The 25,707-nt window shown below is 39.2% G+C and overlaps 2 protein-coding genes and 1 long non-coding RNA gene across 13 annotated transcripts; 2 read left to right on the forward strand and 1 right to left on the reverse strand.

Annotated features, from left to right (window-relative positions):
* Positions 1–665: 665 nt before the first annotated feature.
* LOC110051924 (uncharacterized) lies at positions 666–11,550 on the reverse strand. 10 transcript variants are annotated; one of them, XM_089273184.1, is made up of 5 exons: positions 4,940–6,452; positions 4,757–4,860; positions 3,120–3,490; positions 2,662–2,765; positions 666–2,154 (listed from the first exon to the last, which is right to left on the reverse strand). In XM_089273184.1, the coding sequence occupies exons 3-5, from the start codon at positions 3,475–3,477 to the stop codon at positions 1,681–1,683; spliced, it is 936 nt and encodes a 311-aa protein (XP_089129310.1). In that variant the 5' UTR covers positions 3,478–3,490; positions 4,757–4,860; positions 4,940–6,452; the 3' UTR covers positions 666–1,680. The 10 variants fall into 10 exon arrangements, with proteins under 10 accessions (XP_089129310.1, XP_089129313.1, XP_089129311.1 ...); XM_089273187.1 differs by lacking the exons at positions 4,757–4,860; positions 4,940–6,452 and adding an exon at positions 11,215–11,550 and having other exon boundaries at positions 3,120–3,487; XM_089273185.1 differs by lacking the exons at positions 4,757–4,860; positions 4,940–6,452 and adding an exon at positions 11,215–11,550.
* On the forward strand, positions 6,696–7,454 carry LOC149103405 (uncharacterized). Its single transcript, XR_016201914.1, has 2 exons — positions 6,696–6,800; positions 7,165–7,454. It is a non-coding gene; the product is annotated as an uncharacterized LOC149103405 (long non-coding RNA).
* Positions 11,551–16,572: 5,022 nt separating the features above from the next.
* On the forward strand, positions 16,573–25,699 carry LOC110052120 (uncharacterized). 2 transcript variants are annotated; one of them, XM_020758248.2, is made up of 8 exons: positions 16,573–16,805; positions 19,408–19,459; positions 21,153–21,256; positions 22,324–22,405; positions 22,892–22,938; positions 23,639–23,701; positions 24,276–24,350; positions 25,149–25,699. In XM_020758248.2, exons 1-8 carry the CDS (start codon positions 16,797–16,799, stop codon positions 25,236–25,238), a joined length of 522 nt encoding a protein of 173 aa, XP_020613907.1. In that variant the 5' UTR covers positions 16,573–16,796; the 3' UTR covers positions 25,239–25,699. The 2 variants fall into 2 exon arrangements, with proteins under 2 accessions (XP_020613907.1, XP_020613908.1); XM_020758249.2 differs by lacking the exon at positions 16,573–16,805 and adding an exon at positions 17,424–17,652.
* The last annotated feature ends 8 nt before the right edge of the window (positions 25,700–25,707 follow it).

The raw sequence follows: 25,707 nt of genomic DNA on the forward strand, positions 1-25,707 counted from the left end.
TCTCGGTCTATAAATAACGGCCACTATTCAGCCATCTTGACCGTCGCGCAATCTTAGCTCCCAAAATACAATACCTTGATCCCAGGTTCTCGATTCTTTGCCCCCTTGTAGTTAAGGAGAGAGTCCCTGGCTGCATCCGGTCACGCGACCACCCAGAATATGGGTGTCAAGAAAATTGTAGGGTGGGAGGGGTGGCAGTGTATTTTAATAGTTGTTGTGACCAAGTTTGTGGGTATTCAATTTGAATAATAAAAATGTTAACGCACTCATTGCTCGTGAATTATCAGGATTTACCTGTACTCGTTCACGAACAATGAACTCGCCGCCTCGTGCGGTATTGAAATTTCTCGTCATCACTAGTGAACTCGTGCAGGTAAATCCCGATAATTCACTCGCTGAGTGCTTTAACCTGTAATTAATTGAGATCGACAAAATTGTTCGTTGACTTTACCCCTATGAAATATTTTCAGTGTCACAGGTGGTCTCACGTGACCAGCCCCAACCAGGGTCTCCTTCCTCTATGACAAGAAAGTTAAAGGATAGAGAGAGCCTGGGATCGAGGTTGAAGGAAGGCTTTTATGTAAAAACATAGGTAACGGTTGAAGTTGGAAATGCAACTCAGAAGATAAACATATTTCAACGTGTAAAACTTGCAGAGTATCACATTTTAAATTGAAAAATGGACCTATTTATTAGATTCAAATACACAATGCTTCTGTAATTCTTTGCGAAGTGAAATTATTTCAAAACTTTACAATAATATCTTAATAAAGTTAAATAAGCTTTCAATTTAAACTACTGAACAGCAATGCTTTGAACAAAGGCACTAAACGAAGGCAACTACGTGACACGCGAGTACGAAATTTTGTAGAAGATCGAGACGTCATGAATACTTTTAACTGTTAGCTAAACAATGAAAAATTTAAAACATATTTATTTTAAATTTTAAAACATATATGTTCTAGATTGAAAGAGTTACTAAGCCCTGGAAAATTATGTCAAAAGGTACGGCGAGTTTCAGTCTACAATATACCGCTTGTTTTAGAATCACGCTTACTGTCACGCTGACTTGGGTAGGTCACGCAAAGAGGTCACTGAGAGGTATGCTTAAGGTATAATAGCGCCAGGTAGGAGCAAATGAAGCCACATTATTAAATACTGAGAAAGCTCTAATAGTATAGAAAAAGATCGAAACGTTGTCCAGAGGCCAAGGGCGACATTCCATTTTACACAAAAAAAAATGAGAATCCATGGTTTTTTTCAACCTTCAAAAAAGTCGTCACTCATTAACTTTTTCACCCCCAAAACTCCTCAAATTCCAAATTGCACACCCAGAAAGGCTCGCGCCCCTCCCTGTCACTATTATATCTGAGAACACACAATTATATCCTCCCATCCTTGGGCTTATTTTAGAGGCTAGCGCTGAAATCACGACTTTCTATCGCTCTGTTACGTTTGCAAACGCAATCTTAAAGGCCCAAGGTGGAGGAATGTTTTCCACCTCTGCGTTTTCGTTTTTGGTAGAGCAGCTGAGAGTTCTGAACAGCATATAATCTATAGTTTTTACATCTTTCTGTGCAACCGTCACAGTTCGTAAATTAAGAGACTGACAGCTACTCTAAAACGAGAAGCTTAATCATTTGTCGCAAATTGGTAGAAGGATTAGAGTTTCGCGTTTCCCTATAGATTTGTCCCCAATTCCCGAAGAATCTCCGATAGCGAAGGTCCAATGTCAGTGTTACTGTCTGGAAAGGCGACAACATTCTTCGCGTCTTCTTCTTTCAACTCCGCCATCAAACAAACTTCCAAATCAAAATTAAGGAGATCGATGAGGCGTGATGTCTGCGTTTCGAGAAAGCGCGACGCGTCCATTCCAAGATAGCGTGACGTATCTGCCTCGCAATAGCGTGACGTTTCATTGTCTGGCGTCGAGTCCTCGTCAGATGACGAGTCACTGTCCGGTACCATTTCAGGTAATGAATGTGCATGAAGATCCGAATCGAGAGGTCCCTGGCAACGGGCAGAGTACGCCCGGCCGTCCTCATCGCTTATTGCCACTGTCCAGTGCTCGTTTGAATACGCGTAGGACTTGTAAGCGCTGAAAAAGTCCTTGACCGTTGCTTCCTCAAAAACACACTCCTCACTGTCTGCGTCCTGTGGGAAAACAGAGAAAACATCCAATTGAGCAGTGTCTTTGATATTGCCGAATCTCAATGGATAGAAAAACCTGCACTGTGATTGGCTACCCGAGCAGCAAGATGGCGCTATCTTGCCCGCTCGGGGTTAAACGCGTTGTCCCGCGAAAAAAATATTTCTTCATTATCCCATATAATAAATTCTTTATCGACCAAGCTTGTTCGGTCAAGAGGATGGCTTGATACTTGCCTCGTTCTTTGTGCTTGGTTATGGACCTCGACTCCGTACGTCTCGGTCCATAAACTCAACACGCAAATAAAGGACTAGGCCAAAATCCAGCCATCTTGACCTCACGGTTGGTCAATAGCCTATATATAAAAAACGCCGGTTATATGGAGATATCAAGAGAAAACCGGTGAGTGCAGATTGCTACTGATTGCGGGCGTCGTGCGAGACCTGCACATGGTGCCAGATCGCTTGATCGCGCGCAGCAGCCGGGCAAAATAAACTATATTTCTTACTCACCGTAGCGCGAAGAACTCCAGAATCATCAATGGTGAGGAAAAACTCGGTTTCTACTCCTGCAATTTTTACCAAGCCGGCTCCCACTGAGCAGATCTCTACAATAGCTGTTAAAATGGAACAAAAGATTACCAGTTACTATTGCCTGGATCTGTACTTTGTAGTCTCTCAAAATCCTACAGTGCTCCTGAAATTTTCTTTCTTCACAAAAAATCTTACCAAAGGAATATTCTTTTGACCCTTTTCATATCATTTGAATTTTTCAAGAGAACGAAAGTTTTGCCGATATGTAAGGCGTGGTTTGATCAGACGAGATCGACGCTCTTTGTACAATTCTGTCCCGCCTGCGAGTTTACCATACTCAGTTTCACAACTGGATTTAAAACGATCACCACCTCGAGAAAACTATACACATTATTTTGATTGGCTATACCTAAGAACATCTATTGCAGTAAGCCTACCGTAAGGGGAATCTTTCTGCTTCGTTCCTTTAACGCTGCCATCCGGTTGAATTGTTAAATAATAACCACTGCGAAAAAGCAGTCTTCGTCTCCTCCCACACCTTCGTCCCATCAGAAACTCGCAGCAATCATCGGCGTTCATATTTTTGGCGTGTTTCTTCTTCCATTCCAGCGGCGACAGTGGCGGTGCTCTTTTGTTCCACTCTCTCTTGAGTACATCTTCCCAGTCGGTGTAATAAAACGGGTGCGTTTTTGTCCTCAGGCGAGAATTGACTCGCCCGGCAGAGTTTCGTAATAGCTGGTGCTTGGACATTTGTCTCTTTACGTCACACACGGTGTTGTCGTATATACTGGTCATCTTTTAATACCTGCTGGGAGATAAGGAAACCAAAGTCACGTATTTACATATCAGCACGTGCACTAAGTGGCACCAATCTCGTCTACATGCAGAGCCCGGCCCGCTATGCTTTGGCCAGCAGGTAGATCCTGGGGCCCTGGAGACGAGTTTATTTCAGGGGCTAAACGAGTCATCTCAGAGTCCTCCCTGGAGAATGGCAACAAATCTACACGCACTTAAACAGCCAATCCGAATAAAATAAGAGGATTCTGCACGATGATATGAAAGCGAATTCCTTCAAATTAGAAATATAATGAAACGTTCTGTTCTATTCCTCATAATACTGCACAGAAAAACATAATTATTATATAAATATAAACACATTGAGATACCCAAAACCACACAAGTTGACCGAAGTTTTAGGGTCACACACGGGCTGAATCGACAAAAAAGGAGTTACCAATAGTTAAGACAGAGCTAGATGCGTTTTTGTGCAAAGTAGCTGGGTTATAAACCCTGACAGGCGATTACATAACATATCTTTGCTATGAGCCAACTAGTTCTAAACTGACGCAAAGATCAGTTACAAGGCAGTTTCGAGACTACAGTTTTTCAACCCAGACATCATCCACAAACTTGTACAACGATATAAATAAATACGACTGCTGGAATATTGTGAGATAGGTACCTCAAAACAGACCTCCTCCTTGCAGAGCGATCGCGCCAACGATAAGATGCAGGAACAAGTAAATCAGCCCGGCTGTACGAAATATATCATCATTGATAACGCGTGTCTATTCATTTGTTGTTACCAACGCTAGACATATTTAGATAATCTTTAGAAGCTGTCTTTCTATGTCAGAGACATAATATGATCTTCATTCTTGATACAATCTAAGCGCGTTGAAAAGAAGCTAAAGGAAGCTCTTAAAACTGAAAATCTCACCAAAAATAACTGGAGGAGTTGCTTATAATAGCACACATCAAAGGGAAACCCGGTTTAAAATATTATGAGATTCAAGGAATAATTTCTATACGTGAGAATGTCTAATCTTACAGAACCGCGTAAACTCTAGAGCCGGGATATCCAAACACCAACACACGATTATGAAACAAAAGGGTAAAGAAAAAATTCTCAAGCCGATTTTACGTCTTATATATTGCAAAACAAATACTTCACGATAGTCAAGGCAAACAATCTTTGTCAAACAAAATAGCTATTAAATAATTTCGATTGTGACAGTGCAGTGATATTTTCACGGGGGCGAAGTGTAGACGAATATAACGTCCATTTCAGTACCTGTTTTCCTCTTCTCGTTGTTGTAAATGGTAGAGTGGAACGGCCTTAGTAATGAAGTTTAGAGAACACTGCAGCCTCCACAACATCAACGTGGCGCGCGTTTACTGTGGTACAGGAAGAATGATCCTTGATCCAACTGAATAACTTCTCAAACTTGACAGAAACTGCAATTAATTTACATACCGGTCGACGAGTTTTTTCGTCAATTATAGCAAGCACTTGCCACGTCCTCGAAACCATCAATCATCAAATATTTCAGCAACGCTGACGAATTTTCGCTCAGAACCATTTCTACAGTGTCATTTTTGCCATGTGCCGCACAGTTCTATTCCTAGTTTATCCTTTTTTATTTTCAGTCTCGCTTGTGGTTAATATGTGCGTCACCGTTTGGTAACGATCGGAAACTATTCCCGTGCAGTGCCAGAGGGATTTTGTTTAAGCTCAATTCGGCCGGAAAAGTATGTTGGCCTTGAACCTTGCATTCCGCAATGCCAACGTGACCGGACCATCGCGGGTCTTCCAGCACGCCGAAAAAAGAAAGCAAGCCTGTTTGAGGCTATTAACAAGTGGCTATGAAAAAAGAACCTCTTGTGTTCGGATGATGTATAGGATACCGCCTAACTATTATCTGGTCGCCATATAAAATTCAAATAATTCCTTTCCAGTTGAACAACGCATGAAGAGTGAATGAAAAATTGTAAATGTGGCCAATATGTTCAGCTACTGCGGTGTGCGCAAGCGTAAAATCGTTTTCTAGCTCACACAAAGCGTTACATCGGACTCGAACTCCACGACTTCCAGATTTCAGACTAGAAAGTATCCTGCTTTAATGTTTTCCACTTCTTTCTAAGTCTCGTCACTTCGTGACGATGGAATTAATCCAGTTTTAAAGCACTTTAAATGCGGTTATGTTAGTTTTGCACGATCGGGCGCGTACTAAAAAGGATTACAACGGTGTGTGCAGTGACATCTTAACTTGTCTCTTTCTTCCGTGACTAAACGATAAGATTCAAGGATTATGGTTAGTTTATGTTAGCAAGTTGAAGAGTACAGGACGAGGGTATATAGTGACCGGTTAAAGACGGTTTTCCGGAGATCAGACCATCGAAACCGAAAACAAATCACGAGATTTCAACTCTGAATCATCGCAAAAGTTCATATCTAGAGACAAGAAAATATCATCCGTCAACAGGCTCATTTTTTATAGTCCATTACATTAATTATAGCCCTTGCAGTTGATTATATTTAAAGAGCGCAAAACTGACAGCCATATAGGAAACAGCTATCCCACTGATTTTATAACACGTCATATTTCGTGCAGTGTTTCGAGGGGCTAGAAAATCTTGTCAGGAAAGCTCGCTTATTAAAACTTAGTAGTTTAAATTAGATTGATCACTTTGTACGCAGAATTAGCTTTTCACTGGCGATACGTGATTCCAAAGGTTTTTAGGAGCAAAAGGTGAACGTTTTTTAACGCACTTAGAGTGTTACCTTACCAGTCAATAAATAACGATTAGCAAGTTTTGTAACCCTCTTTAAAAAAACGTAAAAAATTGACTTCTCCTTATAGATCTATTCAACTGGTTATCTCGAATACTACCGAATACCTCCTAGAGAGTAACCGCAACAAATTAAACACACAAACAAAAGTTAACTGCAGTTTACCACAACAATAAACAATGTACACTTGTATTGTAAGACATTTTTTGTGTGAGTTTACGATTCACTCACCGATCTGTAATACGTACGGTTATTTTACGGCCAAGCGCAGGAAACATTCAGCTGTAGAAGGAAAAGGCAATTTTGTGTACAGTAAGGAAAAATGACCACCAGTATTACGATTAAAAACACGTCACGATTTATGTAAGAATCAAATTCTTTTTTTTCTGTTTAGGAAATGAGCTTGGGAAGACTTTTCACAACCGCTAATCGAGCCTATAGAAAGATCTTCACTGTGCGAATTCATCGGATGTTGTTGTTTGACTGATTTGATATTAATCAGCAACAGCGAATTCACGCGATTCTCTTGGAACTGCAGAAAGGGGTCAGTATCGTTTGGGCAATAACTCCTAGTCCAATAAATAATATTGTTACCATTGGTGTTTCTGATGATGTTTCAGTTGTTTACTAAAAGTTTTTCGTGCCTTAAAACCTTTCTTTCGTCTTGACCTTAAAACAGCCTTCCTTTACTTTGGAACTATAAAAAGTTTATTTTGTAAGTTAACATAACATGTCTAATAGCTTAGTCGGGTTAGTAACTTGTAAGGGGCAAGAATTCCGGCATTTATTTTCTTGCTTCATAGTTATTCACGAGTCATTAGCGACCCGTTGCCGGCAAATCGAGAGTTCTCAGCTGGCAAGTGACAAAGCTTCCCCAAGCATTAATATTCTTGTTCTACCTGTTTCAGTTGTCGACGAACGTGACCAGTTTACACAATCGTATGTGTGACAAAAGGATTGGCCATTAAGAAACAATACAATTCAGTGAAAGAACGGGAAATGATTAAGCGTGGAAAGCCTATATTACACAGAAAATGGCAACGGATTACGAAGAGGCCAAAGAAAACAAAGTTGGACAGCGGGGAGGGTGTGTGCGATCAATCATAATCTATCACAATGGTGGCGCTTCGTACGTTTGTTTCTGGCAATAATGGTTTGATCCACTTTTGATTTAATAAAGATTGTTGTTTAAAGGTTATACCACATAGCGTTCGGAATTGTGCCCTTTTCCGGATTTAAAACCTCCACCATAAGAATCTGCTAACAGCCACAACAATTAACAAGATTTGCCTGCCAAATACAACATTACCGGCATGACATTACCTTGGTCCCAGACAAAACGCAGATACTACCTGATTATAAAGTGTCATATCTGACTATAACATCCTTTCTAGACGAACATGATCGGTTCGCCCTTTGTGACCCAAAAATCTAAACGCTTTGCTCAAATTGTCCGCAATCATGCCCTTTACGACATAATTGAGCCAGACTGGCATTTTTGCCATGTTCATTCCAGAAATTCGAAGGTTTGGTTTGAACGTTTGATCCGAACCGTTGTTCACTGCCGTTCAAACTTTTCTCGATCTTATCATGTGACCCTTAAATTGTAATTGTTTTCTAATCGAAACCCCAACTGTGTTCACGCGCCACTAATGATAATATTTAAAATGCAAAGAAAAAAGAAATTTAAACATCATACCTTAAAGAGGTTGTACCAACAAACTTCAGGCGTGCTTTACACAGCAGTGATTGCAAAAACGCCCCTCAATATTCACTGATATTCGGATATAATAAAGTCTACAACGTGAGATAATATTAATTCTTATGCTAATGTGAAACGCGACAATGGCGCTCAACGACGCGTTTAGTTACGCTGCTGTTTTGTTTACAAACCACAAAATATTTCGAGGCCCACATCGCATTGTTAAGTTGAACAAAGTCAGAATATTTAACACTGGTCCAAGGGGTTTGCAAAATACGACGCCGTATAGACCCGATATGTGGTTGCTTTGATATCTTTTGTAATCACTCATACTTATCTTATCTCCGCTTTTATAGCAGACAATAGATTTCTCAATAAAGGAACCGAGAAAGTATCTCTTGATTGCGACTGAAAGACGTTAAACCCTCAGTGAAGACTTCGTGCTCGATGAAAGCATCGAGATTTATAGACGAACAATATCACACTCTGTTGAACATCATGTCCCCGGACGCGTTTCGACATGGATCAGGTACGGTCTGGCACGACACCAAAAAATCGCCTACACTTACCTTCCTAAATCTGATAGGGATCACGTATAATTCAGTGAATTCGTAGACAAATTTCAAGAATCTTCGTTCGCCGTTCAAATCTATTCCGAAAACAGACTAGGGAATCACCACCTCACGGGGTTCTTTCCAGGGTGCCTATAAATCTGCTTGTTGACAGATGCCTGTTCAAATGCGTCGTCTTATAAGCTTTCATTCAACGCGTCCTGTCAAAGGCTTTACTATTGTGATTTTTTGAACGCCGCCTTTTGTTGGCGTAAATTACTTCAATTAGCACGTGTCTCTTTTTGCAAAATGAGAGATCGAGTGACAGCTTTATGTAAGTAGCTCCAAAACTCGCCATTGTTTTGGTTTTCGTTGCATGGATGTGGGTAATTAATCGCGCAGAGACGCGCATAGGAAGTTGTACCACTCTTGAAACTAAAGACGTTTTGGACAATAAGCATGGCATATCGCTTTAAACGAAGGCGTTCTTGTGGGTAGAAGTATAAATATTTGCCCTCAAAGGTAATCAACTGTCTGTGGCGAAACCCCGGTTCCTTTGTTACGTCTTCATGTACACCTACTCATTCAGTCTCCCTTTCGGTTCCAAAACTAACGATTTCGCGCAAGAACTCGTCATCTTTCATCACTTCACTAGCTTCTAAAATCTAAAGTCTAAAAAGGTCCAAGTCTTTCACTGGACACAATTAGATCTAGACCCGAGGCTGAACTGGAAAAAAATGACCATTTTTAGGTGTCGTAAAATCGCACTGTACTAATTAGGCTACCGACACATGGAATGTAGTGAGAGTGCGGCGCGCGGCGTTTTCATCGATGAGATCAGCTTGGAGCGGTTTCTTCCCTGTAAGATGTTTACAACCGGAATTTGAATGTAAAATAATGGAAATTCCGGAGTAAAATACTAAAATTGTAAATGTTACTTGGTTTTGGTTTCCTCTCGGATTTTGAGTCAATTAAACCCCCGTTAACAACAAATTTTCAGAATTTAGATGCCTCACTAAATTGCGAAGCCAGACATTTCAAATGACCTTAGCCAGTTTTGTCCGATTAAAATTTTAAAAGATTTAACTATGGAATTAATTGTCCTAAAAACCCAGACAAAACAAGATGAAATAAAAATGAAACTAAAAGCCTCACCACACGCTCTTCGTGCCGCGCCATACATTTAAATCAGTTTGTCCCTTTTCTAAGGTTTTAAAAAATTTAACCAAAGTCATAAGCCTCACCTGTTGCTCCCAATGTTGTTTTCTAACTCTGAATAGCGTGGTCTCTCTTGTTCAACTCGTGACTCAAAGCAACTTCTCCGAAAGATTGCTCAGCGATTTTTGATGACTTAACTAATTCCTGCTCATGCAGGTCACTCTCCCTCAAGCGGGAACAATTTCCTGTGCATACATATGGATTTGGTTACAGTCTATTTATTTCCTTTCACACCATTCTGTGTGTTTATTCAAAGATTCGCTTCGGTAGATTAGAAGGGAAAGAAATTTCCGTCACATTTGATTTAATACGACTTTTTGGTTTTTCATTCTTCGGTGCGAGATCAAACCGATAGCCACACAGCTTGACAGTTACGGATCTCTAAAGCCGTGAAATAAAGATTATCCAGCGCGCTGTTAGGCAACATTCCAAATTAGATCTGAAAATAGCCATGCATGAATCTTATGACTGCAGCTCATGACTACTGTCTGACTTCGCGGTATATAATTTGCGGCAGCGCAAACCCCCGCTTTTCCGGCCACAATCCAAACCCGCACAATGGAATTATGAACACATGACACTTGAGTTAGTATTGAGTTTGGCCACGGGCTTCTGGTATTAAAATTCAAAGAAGCAAATCCAATTTTCTATTAATATAACTTGTGTCTAACAAGCACGAAAATCAACATTTATAAACACATTTTTTCGTTATTCCACGTCACTTTCTGGTATTATCCGTATTCACCCCCAACTTCTGGCAGTTGTTAACTTTGTTCCTCTTCAGCGACCTTTGCTCGCATTTTTCTAATCATCCTTGCCTGGCGCGCGGATGTGTAGCGTGATGTATACGTTTATCAAAACATGAGATATGGCATGATATAATAGCGGCGGAATATGGAATTTTCCCCCCTTTTTTTTGCGCGTGCAGTCGCGGCGAGCACTGAATCATATTTTTTTTTGGTTTCGTAAACGAAATTAAAAAAAACAACACGTGTTCTGTCCGAGACCCTTAGGCCCTGATAAGCATCGCACCGTACTGGCCACGCCATTTCCCTCTCTTGAACAAGCGGGCAGTCACTGAGAGTTTCAGTTCGCAGGCCAGGGCTGACAAAACCCTTGCCTTTTGGCTCGGGTTCTCTATACATTAGCAGAATGATATACAAAGCGAACTTTATAACAGTACACAAACTTAGTTAATAAATAAATCTTGCTTCTGTTTTAATTTTAAGGAGACCAGTTTCGCCCCGTAGATGATGATCAGTGTTGTAATTCTCACGGCATGCATGGTTGACAGTGTATCGATATCACGAGGAGAAATAATTTAATGAACATATTGATCCTTGATCAAGAGTTTTATCAAGAATCCTCAACGCCACTATACAAAGCTCACCAATGAGACCAACAACACTGCTACAGTCACTCTAATTAATAGCAATCATTTATATAATACTGATGATATTTACATTGCAATAAGCGATAATTATTACCTGATCCAGCAGGTTTGCTTCACCTAGGAAATACTGGTTTCTTGTCGAGACTCCTCCGTCATGTACTTAAAAGACTCTAAAAGGCTTAAACAAAAGATCAGGTGGAAAACGGGAGCCTTGAATTGAGGAGAACGTTCCACAGCGTTTCCGGGTTCCTTTGTCAAAACGTACCCACGCTAAAGGAAATTTGAGAATCTGCGGTCTGAGAAAGATCATTATCGCTGGTTCGGTCGTCCTGGCCTCGCTGATTCTCCCATGCGTTCGCTATCATGACAGAGAAGTGCATATGAGTTGTTCAATTTGACTGGCGGGGGAGTTTATAAGCCCCTGAGCCATCAAGGTCATTCACGCAACGATCAGGAGTGAATGTATGGGCGTGACACACCGAAGACACTACGTGTTATCTCTGCCCCTACCACTCCTCCCCTATAAAGTTCTGTCTTATCTTGATGGGTTCGACAAAGGCACATGTACCACCTTTTCAGTTCCCTATTTCGTTGGTACCGTTTAGTTTCAGATGGTTTAATTTCGCTTGGCTTTGCCAAGTTGTTTACTTCAGTACTCGGTGTGTGACAAAATTCCTGATGAGATTTCGATTGTACTTAAAATATTTTTTTTAAATACGTGTTCATTATCAAACTTACCATTTTTAGCAAGCGTGCACAGTATTCGCACAGACCCACGAAAACTGTGAGACATATCTTTTAGCATATCTCTCTGTCCAACCTCCTCTGCTTTTAGCCAGTGTTACAGAGTTCGTCACAGGCGTTGTAACCCCTTATGTCACCTTGGTGATTAGGTTGGATAAATTTAGACTTAGTCCTCCAAATATTTCTGTGATTAATTATTTTGTAATAAATCTTAACAGTCAAAGATATTCAGTCATAACACCAGATGTCGACCTAGAAGCGACTTATACTTATTTAACCCTAGCTATAAATTTAGACTAAGAACTGAACACGTTCAAAATTAATTCACAGTCACTCTTTGATCTCAAGAACCTTCTTAACAAGATTTTATTATCAGTAAAATCAAGTCTTTATACAATCAGTTTTAATCGACAATTATTATCAGAGATGAAATTTCTATATATTTTTAACAATACTCAGATTGTACATACACTCTCTTTTCATAAGAACATATTTTATAAGGATATCGAAGCTGAAATTTGTGAAATTTTAAAAAATATTTTAAAAATAAGCCCGAAAAAAATATTGAACACTTCTACGATTTTTGAGTAAACCGTATAAAATTCTTCCTTTCTCTAAACGGCAAAACTAGCCAAAAAGTAACCAAAAACAGTTCTAGCCGTATGTTCGATCCTAATAACATTTCTGTAAGAAGTTATGTGCGTTATATTAGACTGAAATGCCCGCAGGCTGGCTCCAAGATTACTTTAGCACCATTCAGACACTAAATACATTGAAAATAGAAATGTCGTGCGCAATTATCTAAGAATATTCCCAAGAGTATTTTCAGCCTAAAATCGGTAGAAAATATAAATAAAAAAGAGAGTGGACAAAAAAGGGCGAAAACAGCACTAGCCTTACGTATGTTCTATGCTAATAACATTTCTGCGAGAAAAAGCTATATGCGTCATATCCGGTTTTAATGGCTGCAGGCTGGCTCCAAATTTACACCAAATACATTCGAAAATAGTACGCTATAACCTAAGAATATTCACAAGAATATTTTCAGCCTAAAATCGAAAGAATAGAAAAATTAATAAGAGTATTCAGCCCCGGCCGCTGAAAAAGTATTATTATCTTTTTTAACAAAAGAGTGCATTCAGTGTTTTTTTTGATACATAATTCAATAAATGTTTTTATATTTATAGACATTATAAAGATTAAGCATGACGTTACGTCAAACGGCAAACGGTGCGCAAAAATGAACCTTTGACCGTCTGTCTTCAGCTGTCTGTACAGTAGAGTGAAAATATTTGTATTTGCGGTGAATAGTAGGAGACATTTGGCTATTTTTGTGTAATTATTTAAGGATTAAAAGGAAAAAACGTCATGCTTAAACTCTCTATTATATTATATCTTGTAGTAGTTAGAGATTACGCCAAGAGCTCTATTCCAGCGAAGAAGACAGAACCGTAGCGCTGAAAGGGCCACCCTGCATAAATCAGGACGATTTGACTTGATAGACTTGATCACCCGCCGGTTAAAATTACAAGCTCCTTATGCTGAACTCTCTCTCTCTCTCTCTCTCTCTCTCTCTCTCTCTCTCTCTCTCTCTCTCTCTCTCTCTCTCTCTCTCTCTCTCTCTCTCTCTCTCTCAATCGATTCTCAAGAGTCGGCAACTATCAAGATGTTGATCTGAAATTTTAGAATAAAGAAAACTTTTCTTGTATGATATAGGTATTGATTTAGACACCATAGATACCATATTTCGAAGGAAATTAAGATTTCTCTGAAATATAGTCTAAACTGATTGGCTATCAGTTACCCAGGCGGAAAATGTCATCGTTTTGTTTAATGGGGTAGACATGTATCGGCTAACTTCTAAATTTAGCCCTAGCCGGAAGCTCGTCACCTCACATTCCTTTTCGTTTCCCAGCAACTTCTCCTCATGGACAGAAATACCAATTTCTTTCTTTCTTTCTTTCTTTTTTTTTAGGAAATAATCCTGTGGGTTCCTCGGGTCATGAGTTATACCTGCGCCAAGACGTCATTGCCAATTTTAATCATTTCAGTAGAGATCAAGAACAGCCGTTTAGAATATGCTGGTTCAGGCCCCGATCAAACTGCGCCGGAGGAGCTCAGTTGAAAACGGAGGTTTCACTCTGAAAACGCATCAAACGTTTTCCGTCCACACCGACACCCGGAGGAATTTTAAAACGCAACTGAGTCGCCGGTTTCTTCGCTCTGCTCACCAACTAACAGAAAGCTTGTTGGAACAGGCCGCAAAAGCATCGCGAAACGGGACCAGTAATGGAGGACGGACCCAACAACATAGTTTGTCCAGACCCTCTATTGTGTCTTGAGTTCGTCGAGATCGCAAGCTTAATTAGCAAAGTATTACCCAGCGCAGAGGATGAGAACGAACCAAAACCCAAGGGGGTGCGGCTATCACAACCCAAGACCTGTTTCGTTTAAAAACACGGTTTAAATTGCCTGATGCATAAATATTTTAACAGTGAGGTTTACGACGCACTTATTTTTCAAGTTAGCTAGTTGAACTTTAGCAAGTTCAGTTATCCTGATAGTTTCAATAACGAATCGTGTTAATCAAGAATGGAAAGTGGTGTCTGGTCAACAATATACTGCAGCCATTTCATTTGCAAATTAACCATGGCGTGAGCAAAGCGCGAACCAACATGCAGTTAATTGTCTAAAATATAGTTAATCCTGAGGGAAATGGTTAAGAAGCCCGGAAAACATCAAAGAGGCAAACAAACAGCTGATATTTATGTTGGAAGGTCCTTGACCCTGCACATCTCATTGACTAGATGAATAACCTAATCGCACTGATTCTATATATTGGTTTGTTGTATGAGCACACCTAATCACCTTCCAGTGTCTTTTGCCAAGTTTTGTGTAGGGTCAACCCCCAAAATAGTTAACAAAAACATACAACAAAAAACTTTGTCAGGTCTCTTGAACGTTCCTCTCTATTGACCATGTCTAAAAGAAAAAGGCATCTCCTGCTTTTCGTTACCGCCAAACACTATTCACACCGGAAATTCAACAGGCTGAAAATCCTGATTAAAAAACTCTTATTTTCACCCGTCCTTGATGGCCTCCGCGTCTGAGCTCAGACAGCCCAGACGTGCAGGAAATACACTTCCTTCCTTAAAACAATCGTAAAACTGGCTTGCGGTGTGAAGGTGCAAAGAGAGATGAATAGATTTCATCATTGTTTGTAACACGTACTTCACAAATGTCAAAGGGTTTTCAACACCAAGGTTTTCAGAGACTGATAATCGATGATGTTTTTCGCCTGCCAAGATCTCCAGCTCTGTTTTGCCTTCCACTCTCGGCTTACATAACAATTAAAGATAGGGGTTATTCCCAGGCAAGAAAAGAGTGAGTCACAACTGAACTGGTCAGCAAGTTTCGACTTATACATAACAATTGGAGGTAGTTACTCCTTGCCAAGAAACGACGAGTCACTATTGAGCTGATCAGCAAGTTTCGATTTATCTGCTTCGCTAAGCTAAGAACCTAATCAAAAATTTCCATCAAGCGTAAATTAGTCGTGGGTGACTTGTGGAAGACCTGAAATTAAGAGCTGAGTTTTAAAATTCCTCCGGCGTAGTGTGTACGCGGTTCGTCTGCGACAGGATTTGGAAAGACAGGCAAATCGAACGAATATTTTGAAATCTTAAAAAGAACAAATAACGAGAAACGGTTTAACCTTATTTGTATCCTTATGCAGAGTTATTCCGGAGTCATTTTTGTCGAACAAAGCTGGCGACGAGTGCCGCGCAAGAAAGCGTAAGAACAGCGTTCTTTCGCTGCCCGTCCCAAGTCCTTCCCCATTCTTCTCTCGCCATTTTTCGCTCTGCTCACCAGCTCACAGAACGCTTGTTGGAACAGACCGCAAAAGCATCGTGAAACGGGTCCAGTAATGGAATACGAACCCCACAACATAGTTTGTCCAGACCCTTTATTTTGTCTTGAGTTCGTCGAGATCGCAAGCTTAGCAAAATATTACCCAGCGTATGGGATATGAACGAGCCAAAACCAAGGGGGTGGGGCTATCGCAACCCGAAAACTTTAGCAAGTTCAGTTATCCTGATAGTTTCAATAACGAATCGTGTTAATCAAGAATCGAAAGTGAAGGTGTCTGGTCAGCAATAATATACTGCAACCATTTCACTTGCAAATTAACTATGGCGCCAGCAAAGCGCGAACTAACATGCAGTTAATTGTCTAAAATATAGTTAACGGGAAATGTTTAAGAGGCCCGGTAAACATCAAAGAAGCAAACAAACAGCTGAGATTTATGTTGGAAGGTCCTTGACCCTGCACATCTTTTGTTTTATGTTCATGACTAGATGAATAACATAATCGCAATGAGTCTATTGGTTCGTTGTATGAGTACACCTAATCACCTTCCAGTGTATTTTGCCAAGTTTTGTGCAAGGTCAACCCCAAAAATAGCCAACAAAAACATACGACAAAAAACTTTGTCAGGTCTCTTAAACATTCCCCTCTCTGATTAACCATGTCTAAAAGAAAAAGGCATCTCCTGCTTTTCGTTATCGCCAAAACACTATTTACACCGGAAATTCAACAGGCTGAAAATCCTGATTAAGATGGAACTCCTATTTTCACACGTCCTTGATGGCCCCCGCGTCTGAACTCAGACAGCCCAGACGTGCAGGAAATACACTTCCTTCATTAAAACAATGGTGAAACTGGCTTGCGGTGTAAAGGTGCAAAGAGAGATGAATTGATTTCATCATTGTTTGTAACACGTACTTCACAAATATCAAAGGGTTTTCAACACCAAGGTTTTCAGACACTGATAATCGATAATCAATGTTTATCGCCTGCCAAGATCTTCAGCTCGACTGTTCTGCTTTCTACTCAGCACATAACAATTGAAAATAGGGGTTATTCCCAGGTATGAAAAGGGTAAGTCACTGCTGAACTGGTCAGATAGTTTCGACCTGTATATAACATTTGGAGATAGTTACTCCTTGGCAAGAAGAGACGAGTCACTATTGGGCTGATCGGTGAGTTTCGATTTAGAATTCGCTAAGCTAAGAACCTTATCGAAAATTTCCATAAAGCATAAATTAGTCGTGGGTGACTTGTGGAAGATCTGAAATTAATTAGAGAGATTAGCCGGAAACCTCTTTATAAAAACCTGGCGTCTGATGCAAACTGAGATAAAATAAGAAGTCCCTCTACTCATTGTTCGGATAGCTATTTTTGTAGTTTTCGATAGAATACTGAAAACAGGGCTCCTGACTGAAAGCCATCTCTCACAGGTTGTCTGATCTATGCACTCAAATTTCACTCGCTTTCTTATGAGCTTTTTTTTTTTTCAGTAAAAAAAGAAAAAGGTGTCAAGAGGTCTGCAAAGAAAAAAATAAATGCGATTTAGTGGGCCATAGCGCAGAAAGCGCAAAAAGAAAGGGAGGGTTTGAGTATCGTTTCATTCTTCGCACTCCGAGACTCTGAAAACAACTAAAATTTCGCTCGACGAAATCTTGCGAACTTTTACGTGAAGAAACGTACAAGGTAGATGACCGGGAAATGACCGGGAAATGACCGAGGCCTGGGGAAGAGTAACTCCAATATTGGTCCCATTCCTTCTCAACCTGATCGGACGCGGGACAGCCCACAATGCACTTTGATGCTCCTTGTACATGTTCACCGCGTAAAACAAACAGAATTTTGTTGTCAAACTGATTTCTAAACGCCATTTCTAGGTATTAAGCGAACCGTTTGCCGTGTCTTCCACATCTGAACAATGGTAAGTAGCTGCAACTCCTATTTTGTGTTGAATCCCGACCGACTTCTGGTATCCTTTGGGGACAAAAACTTGCAAACAAAAGGCTTGTTTGATCTGGTTATTGCTTGGGCCTTGTGCGATCGTTAAGGAAGGTAAACACCGGGAATTATAAAATTTGAACCAGCAGAGGCTTTGTATAAACTACTTGCAAAGACACTGATCCCCTGCTACGGCCCACGCGTCGAAGGACAGTTATATTGTATTCCAATCGATGTTCGAAATCGCCACTACTTCCTTTTCTTGTCGCTGAAGATCTCTCTTCAAAGTGGAATTCTTGTGTTGCTCCTTAGAAGTGACGCGAACGGTACTGGATTTCTGCTGATTTCTGCCTCAGAAGACGTTTGAGTAACAGTTTTCTTTGTTTCTTACAATTTAGATTCTCTATCTCCTCTATTGCCTTGGGCCTAAGTTTGCTTTGTATTTTTGTCAGGCAACTTTACCTTGCTTTTTCTCGCTTGCTGCAAATGGATTTTTCTTCTGTTCATCTATAAGCAAGTCATAGCTATTTGTTGCAAGTTTTTTCAGTTAATTCATATACAGTATAATGCAATGCTACAGCAGTCTCCCCTGCAAGAATCAGATTACAATTCTGCTTATTCTTGGACGACCTTTGGAAATAAAACATGTCCTTTTGTGGGTTTATAAATTGTGAATTAATATGTCCTTCAGTTTGATGTCATGAAATTATATGGACTTATCCACTTTTCTGTGTCCAAATTTCAAAGTGTTCTCTTTGAAGCAGTCACCATATAATTCGTAATGATTTGATGTGGCACCCGAGTCCCTAATTTGTAGATCAAGGGAGGGTGTTTATTGGAAAGGGGTGCGTATTATAAGTATGCTTACACGTATTTAATTTTGAGCAGGCACATCTGAATGTGATTACAATTATACTAAATGAAAAGTAACAGAAACTTTACAAATGTTACTCAAAGACTGTAACAAAGGGGCTCTGATTGTCATAATTAACAATTATTGTGCAAGCGCACGTTGGATATGAGATGGTGCATGTAGATAGCTAACGAGGCGTGTAGCACCCAGTTGGCTGTAATCATCTCATATCCAACAAGCACGAGTGGAATAATAATAATTATTGTTTTATTAAAGACAACCTCAAAATATAGAAAACTAAACTAAAATAGAAATGTCCCAGACAATGATGCATATGCTTACCATATATGTAGAGTATGACCCAACGGCTCATAACCCATGATGGCTAAGCCAATGGTCCAGTTTTTAATAATGTTCAATATTACGTTCAGATGAGAAAACAGACTTCACAATTCATTTGTTGTCTATGAATGGGTTAGTGGGATGTGGGTACTACATCAGATCATTACAGTATGCCACTGTAGTTGGTCATTCTTCTTAGGTTGTAAGACTGCTTGCAAATCAAAAGAATCCTCAACATTATGCTTGCAGTATTCAAACGAACATAGTTGTTGTCTCACTATTATCAATAAGATGCCTCCTAAGCTAGATTTACAGCAGAATCACTGTTGTGGTACCATATTTATGACCTGGAAACCTTCAGTGACAATAATAGTAATTCTTGAACCCAAATTTCTAGCTACATGTATGACACAATGATACTGTGAAGTTTCCTAGAGCTCAGAACCAGTGTCAAAACTAACTGTGAAAGAAGTTGATTTTGCCTCATCCTTCAATTAGAGTATTTGGGCTTATTGGCTGATTATTGTTTGTTTTGGTCTGTAGGCAGCATCATATAGAAAAGGAGCTCTTTCAACAGGACAAAGGAAAAAGACAGGTTTGTTGGTCCAACAATTCCCTAGAATTAAACAGAGTGAAATATCTATTCAGAAGAAATACAATACAATATGTAAAATGAATCATTTAAGGTATCAGTAAGGGGAAAATTTGCCATTTTGCATAATTTTATTTTTTCAAGCGGTTGGATAAATCTTAAGGTAATCTTTAAGATAAAAAAAAACTTCAAGAAAAAATATTATATCTGCCACTAGTTATTGCACGAGAAAGATTTTTTGCATATTAATGACTTAATTGAGAGTTGACAAGTTCTGTCAAATGAATTAATTATCGAGGCAAGAAGTCACATGACATCAAGATCATGCTGAGTGGATGCGCGATTCGCGTGTCGTAATCAGTGCCAGATGTCTTTGAAGAAGAAAGAGCGATCTTGCCCATTTTCATCGGCTGAAGAAAGGCCAAAGAAGGCGAAAAACACTTTCGACAAAGAGTGCACCGCTAAATTAGCAGAAAGCGACAAAGGGTCATTTTACAATCAAGAAAAATTGCTGGATGAACTCGGCAATGATCGCGATCATGAAACCAGCGAGCAAGCTGAAATGAGCGCAAGCTGTGCTAAAATAATGTTGCAAGCAAAGCAGAGGAGATTGGCAAAGAGAAGTGGGCGAAGTTGAAAGGCAGATCGATTGTACAACATAAGAATCAGCAGTGCAACATTTTTTTTTTCATACCCAGCTATTGTCATTTCTTCCAGCATCTTTACCTTTGCATCGACATCAGTCGATGAAGTCCTGTTCATGACGTCCGCTCCAGCGTTTCCCTTTGTGCACTTGTATTTTCTTGGGGACCTTCTATGAGCCATTGCCATGTTAACAGTGACATGGTCATAATTTTGAAGATTAGTCAACCGATATGTAAAATTTCGAGCGCTAATGTAGTAAATCAATAGATAATTTCATGTTGCTAACTTTGGATTCTGACGTCACGCATGAAAAAGCGGTTTATTCACTGGTGAATAATTTGCTGCGTGCCGTCGCGGAAATTTGTACCTGTTCCATGTTAGCTGTCACAGTCCTATTGTTATACAGAAAGTTGATTCCTCTGCAGTGTCTCCCTTGGTGTGATAATTTCATAACACTTGGATACTGCCAAACTTTATTTTTTCTCTGTTCTCGAAAATAAAAAATAGGCGAGTTGTACGTGCATTTCGAGTTCCAGGTCGGCAGCCCCTGGACCAAATTGGCTGAAATTCGGAGAGAATGTTGTCAGAACGATCGCCGACAAAACCATGTCCGCGAATTCTGATTATTCTTTCACTGAAAAGTTATGCCTTTTTTTCGTGGGCAGTCCTATTTTTTTCCCTTTTCTAACTTTATCCTCTTGTAAAATAATAACAAACGCATGTGCCAAAAATCTGAGACACGGTTTTTGAGGTCAATGTGTGAAGAAACGGACGTCATGTTAATCATTTTCTCCGACCTAAATTTAGCGGGCGTGTACCTTGATTTATGGGTTCGTGAAGCTTTGTAAACATATTCACATTTTCGAAACACGGTAAATGTTTTCCATTTTAAACAGGTCAGGTCATAATCTGTAGTTATTAAGCTTCCAATAAATATATAGTTTATATGGGTTTTTGTTAAAACCACGAACACTGGAGCGGACCATGCGCAGATGGTCAAATGGGTTATACTGATACCTTAATAGAATTTTTGCTTCTTTACTACATGTAGGTCCAAAACCAGAGTTAACAGAAGAACAGAAACAAGAAATTAGAGAAGCATTTGATTTGTTTGATACTGATGGTTCAGGGACAATCGATGCAAAAGAACTGAAGGTGTGCAGTCATTCATTTTACTATTACCTGGCATTTGGTTGTAGACAGGGTTGTGACAGGTCAGGAAATGGGACCTTAAAGAAAAAAATGTTCCTCAAGGCCAAAGAAAAGTCAAGAAATATTGTATTTTTAGGTGGGGAAAATTGACATTTTGAATAAAAATAAGGGGAAATTGAAATAAAAACATGGCTGATTTAATACCATAGAAGGCGGGAAAAAAACATTTTTACTTAATGTTTAGTGCTCCTGTTTCTTCTCTTCACAAAAGCAACATGTTCAAATTCCAATTCAACAAGGATAGAGGGCCTGCACGAAAACCAGTAAAACCTGATGTGGCTTCCTCTCTAAATATTGTAATTTAATACACATTGTTTATAAATGTGCAACAAGTCAATGTAAGTGAAAAAGGCAAGGTACATACATAACAATTACAGATAACTCAAACCTTCAAGGAAAATTGAAAAAGGTTCGAGTTATCAGGAGTTCAAGGGATCGGAAGTTGAGAACAAATGATTGGAAATACGGAAAAAATGGGGTTCACTGTATTTCTATTCATACAGTATACATTTGAAGCAAATTTAATTATAGAGAAGTCAAGTGAAAATGGAACAGTACATTTCTCAATTACTTTCTAAATTACAAATATTTAATGGAAACAAAAGAAAGCAAAGCAAAGTAGTACAAGAAGTCCAGGTACTATGAAGTTGTCACGTTTCAAAGAGAAAAACGTCATGCGACTATAGTAACTACAGAATTCATGTGATTTACTTTTTTGAGAAACAGTTTCAGTTTTGAACCACAGTACTGATTGCTTTGAGTTTTCACATAGAGACAAACATGGTTATTGAGGGTAAAATCAAAACTTCCTGCTTTGAGTTAGTAGAAGGTTGGAGTTACCAAGGGTTAAATGACAGTAAAAGTATAACAGAAATCCTGGGGAAATCGATTTTGGTTTGAGTTACAATGTAGTGTGAGGTTCGAGTTACCTGCAGCAAGGGTTTGGGTTATTGGGAATTGATTGTATTGCATGCAAGGAAGTGACTGCCTACTATGCCTGATACATACAGGTGGCTATGAGAGCACTGGGGTTTGAACCAAAGAAAGAAGAAATCAAGAAAATGATCTCAGATATTGACAAAGATGGATCAGGTATGGCAAGTTGTTGATTGTAACAATTTAACTGGTTATTTATATGAGTATAGTTAAGTTACAAGCTTGCTTCACCAAGTTCTTGTTTTTCAAATGCTTTCTTTCCACAAAAACTGCAATTATGATATGCTGGATTTATGAAACAATGTCAGTGAACATTAATTAAATACATGTATTGCTGATGAAAAGAGAACCTTGTTGATTTCCCTGCATACACTTTATTGATTAAAACTATCAGTAGTTCTCCATAATTTTTATTTGATATTTGTAAACTTACATGTACCATTACATGTTGTAGGATCCTTTAGAATTTTATATAATCTAGTAGATTAATGAGAGTATCATCCCATACATAAAATACTGGCTGTTTAGATTCAAGATAGATGTATTACAGGTACAGTTTATATTAATTAAATGTTTTAAAGTATTGTACATGTACATTTACTAAAGGGAGATACACATAATTATCATATTAATTTTTTTCAGGTACAATTGATTTTAATGAGTTTCTTCAAATGATGACAGCAAAAATGGTGAGCTTTTTAAACTGACTTAAGGAATTGTTGACAAAATTGTAATTTAAACAGATTTGATCAAGGTTTAGGACGTATCAGTCGTTGATACATATGTTTTCTTCACTGGACCAAGTATCCTTATGTGTTCTACATGTACAATACACATTGTATCCATTTTTGTCAAACAAAATTGTTGTGGGGTCAAACTGTGGACCAGGTGACTATTATCCTTTGTTTTAAACTGCTTGATTTGTGGAGGCAAGTCCTTCAAGAGTTGGGATTGTACCCTACACTCATAGGTCCCTGTGATTGAATGAAAAGAGTGAGTCATAGCACCATGCAGTCAGTCTGTTTCTTGGGTAAACGGTTACTCTACAGAGGATTTGTCACTGTTGCCCACATGTTAGCCTACATGTACAATGCAGCCAGACATATCACAAAATCCTTTATATCAGCTGTGTAGACTGTTTGTGATGTAGGCTACCAGCAGGTACACCACAGAAAGGTTTCTACTTCAAGTCCTCTCATGAATGCTGACCTATAACCTTCTCAGCCCTGTTCTGGTCACTAGGTCGAGCACACACAAGGTCAGATCTCTGAATGTATACTTGTAAATACAACTGACGCCTCATGTATATTTAACTGATAGACTATGTATCTATTGATTTAAAATGATGTTTAACATCTAATTTCCGTTAATTTAATTCTTCCTTTTTAGAGTGAAAAGGATTCAAAAGAGGAAATTCTCAAAGCATTCAAGTTATTTGACGATGATAACACGGTCAGTTTATTACAGTTTATTTTGTGTGTTTGTGGGGAGTGGAATATTGACCTTTATTTTGTTAGTGGGACCTGGACTTGAGGTCTAGAGATTGACAATATTATTGTACGATGTAGCTCTAGTGCTCCAGCTTTCTTTCTTTCGTTGTGTACACATATTCACCTACATGTAGCCTGGTTGTTTATCTTTTTTTGTTTTCATTCTAGTGTTTTTAATTCGTTTTTAATAATTAATCTTGCTGTTTTTTGTAGCTTACTCTCTATCTCTGATTGGCATATAGCACATTTACAGGTGCAACATTTTAGGAGCTTCTTGGTACATGTGTCACTTAGATTGTTAATGTTCAGTGCATCATGATTGATCCAAACCATCAACAAATTTTCCTGGTATTCATTCTTATACTGGGATAAATATTTTCTCCTAACTACATGTACATGTATTTACCATGGAATTGAAAAAGTTAGTAACTTATCTTAAAACTACTGGTACGTGTAAGTATGGAAACAGTCATTTATCAAGCAGCTTCTATGTTGAAGGTAACTGCAGCATCATATGTCAATATACTCTTTTACAGGGAAAAATTTCATTTAAAAATCTTAAGAGAGTTGCCAAAGAACTTGGTGAAAATTTAACAGACGAAGAATTACAGGTATGAATTGCCTTATTTAATCTTTTCTTTAGCTCAACTATTTCAAATTTGGCATGCTGAAATAATATGCTTATTTTACTTTGTGTTTGTACAGTATGGATTGCCAGCGGCAGTACAGTGGCCTTTTGGGGGTTTAGCAGTGGGACTGGAATTGGCAGTGGGAGGAATGGGGGGGGGGGGGGGGGGGCAGTGTTTGGGTGCTGAACTGGGTATATTTTACTGACAGGGATGGACCATTATTGTTTGGAAGGAGGCAGGTTGGGCAGTTTCCAAAAAATAAAAATTCCTGTACAGCAAAAACTGCTGGAAAAAAAATCGTGCAAGGAGAGCCATGGGGAAAAAAATCAAGCAAGTGCTGTCTAATAACCAGGGCCGGGTTGTTCGAAAGACGGTTAAAGCTAACCAAGGATTAAGTTAACCAAAGTAATAATTTTTCTTGTATACAATTGGTCTTCATTTCCTGTGTTTGTGTATTTTGAGATTACTCAAGCTCAAAACTAAAGGACCAACAATATGAACAGAAAACCTCACCGAAAAGTTACAAAACTGAAATCAAAATTCTCACTAATCCTGGGTTAGCTTAATCAGGCTTCGAACAACCCAGCCCAGGTCCTGTTTTTGACTGAAGAAAAATTCTTGCACTTGTAAGCTATTGCCCACCAAAAAAAATCATGCACAACCTAAAGGTGAAAAAAAAATTCAAGCCCCAGAAAATTGCCCAACCCTCCCCCCCACCTTCAAAAATTAATGGTCCGTTCCTTAGTTGCATCTTTTGACACTCATCTTGTACTCTTGCAGGAAATGATTGATGAAGCCGACAGAGATGGTGATGGCGAAATAAATGAAGCTGAATTCCTTCGTATCATGAAGAAGACGAGCTTATATTAAACCACTGTCCAGTAGGCAGAGGATGTAAAAACGATTTTTTTGAGTGTACAGAGCGTTATCTCTCCATGCAAAGAACTTAATCACCATCAAGATGCGACATCAGTGATCTTACCGAAATATGTTGACCATCAGTCTTGTAGATTTCTCATATCATTGTTGTAATGTAGGCCTTTTGGAGCCTGTTGGCTTGTAACGCAAGCTTGTGGCACAACAATTTTGTGTTGACTTGCGTGACAGCCCAAATGGTTGCAAACAAACCACAGGCTATTGTTGATCGGAAGCTTAATTTATTTTGTGCAATCATCTTCGCGAAGTACTCTCCCCATTAGCTATTTAAACACATGGATATGTACAGTTGACTTGTACAGCTCACCAGTCTGTCATTTAGAGACATTTTAGCCCCCTCAGGTGAAGGCTGGGTTGTCTGGCGGTGCAGAAATCAATAAACTCACTGGGACTGATCATGTGG

The sequence above is a fragment of the Orbicella faveolata genome, unplaced genomic scaffold (genome assembly GCF_042242905.1).
Source record: "Orbicella faveolata isolate gen_17 unplaced genomic scaffold, um_ofav_v1 contig_35, whole genome shotgun sequence".
Lineage (NCBI taxonomy): Eukaryota > Metazoa > Cnidaria > Anthozoa > Scleractinia > Merulinidae > Orbicella > Orbicella faveolata.

Coding starts and splice junctions, on each gene's coding strand:
- LOC110052120 (XM_020758248.2), top strand. Junction 21,257..22,323: donor TCGATGCAAAAGAACTGAAG/GTGTGCAGTCAT, acceptor TGATACATACAG/GTGGCTATGAGAGCACTGGG. Junction 22,939..23,638: donor AAATGATGACAGCAAAAATG/GTGAGCTTTTTA, acceptor CTTCCTTTTTAG/AGTGAAAAGGATTCAAAAGA.
- LOC110051924 (XM_089273187.1), bottom strand. CDS start 3,477: ATGACCAGTATATACGACAACACCGTGTGTGACGTAAAGAGACAAATG. Junction 2,766..3,119: donor GCAGAAAGATTCCCCTTACG/GTAGGCTTACTG, acceptor CCATTTTAACAG/CTATTGTAGAGATCTGCTCA. Junction 2,155..2,661: donor CTGGAGTTCTTCGCGCTACG/GTGAGTAAGAAA, acceptor GTTTTCCCACAG/GACGCAGACAGTGAGGAGTG.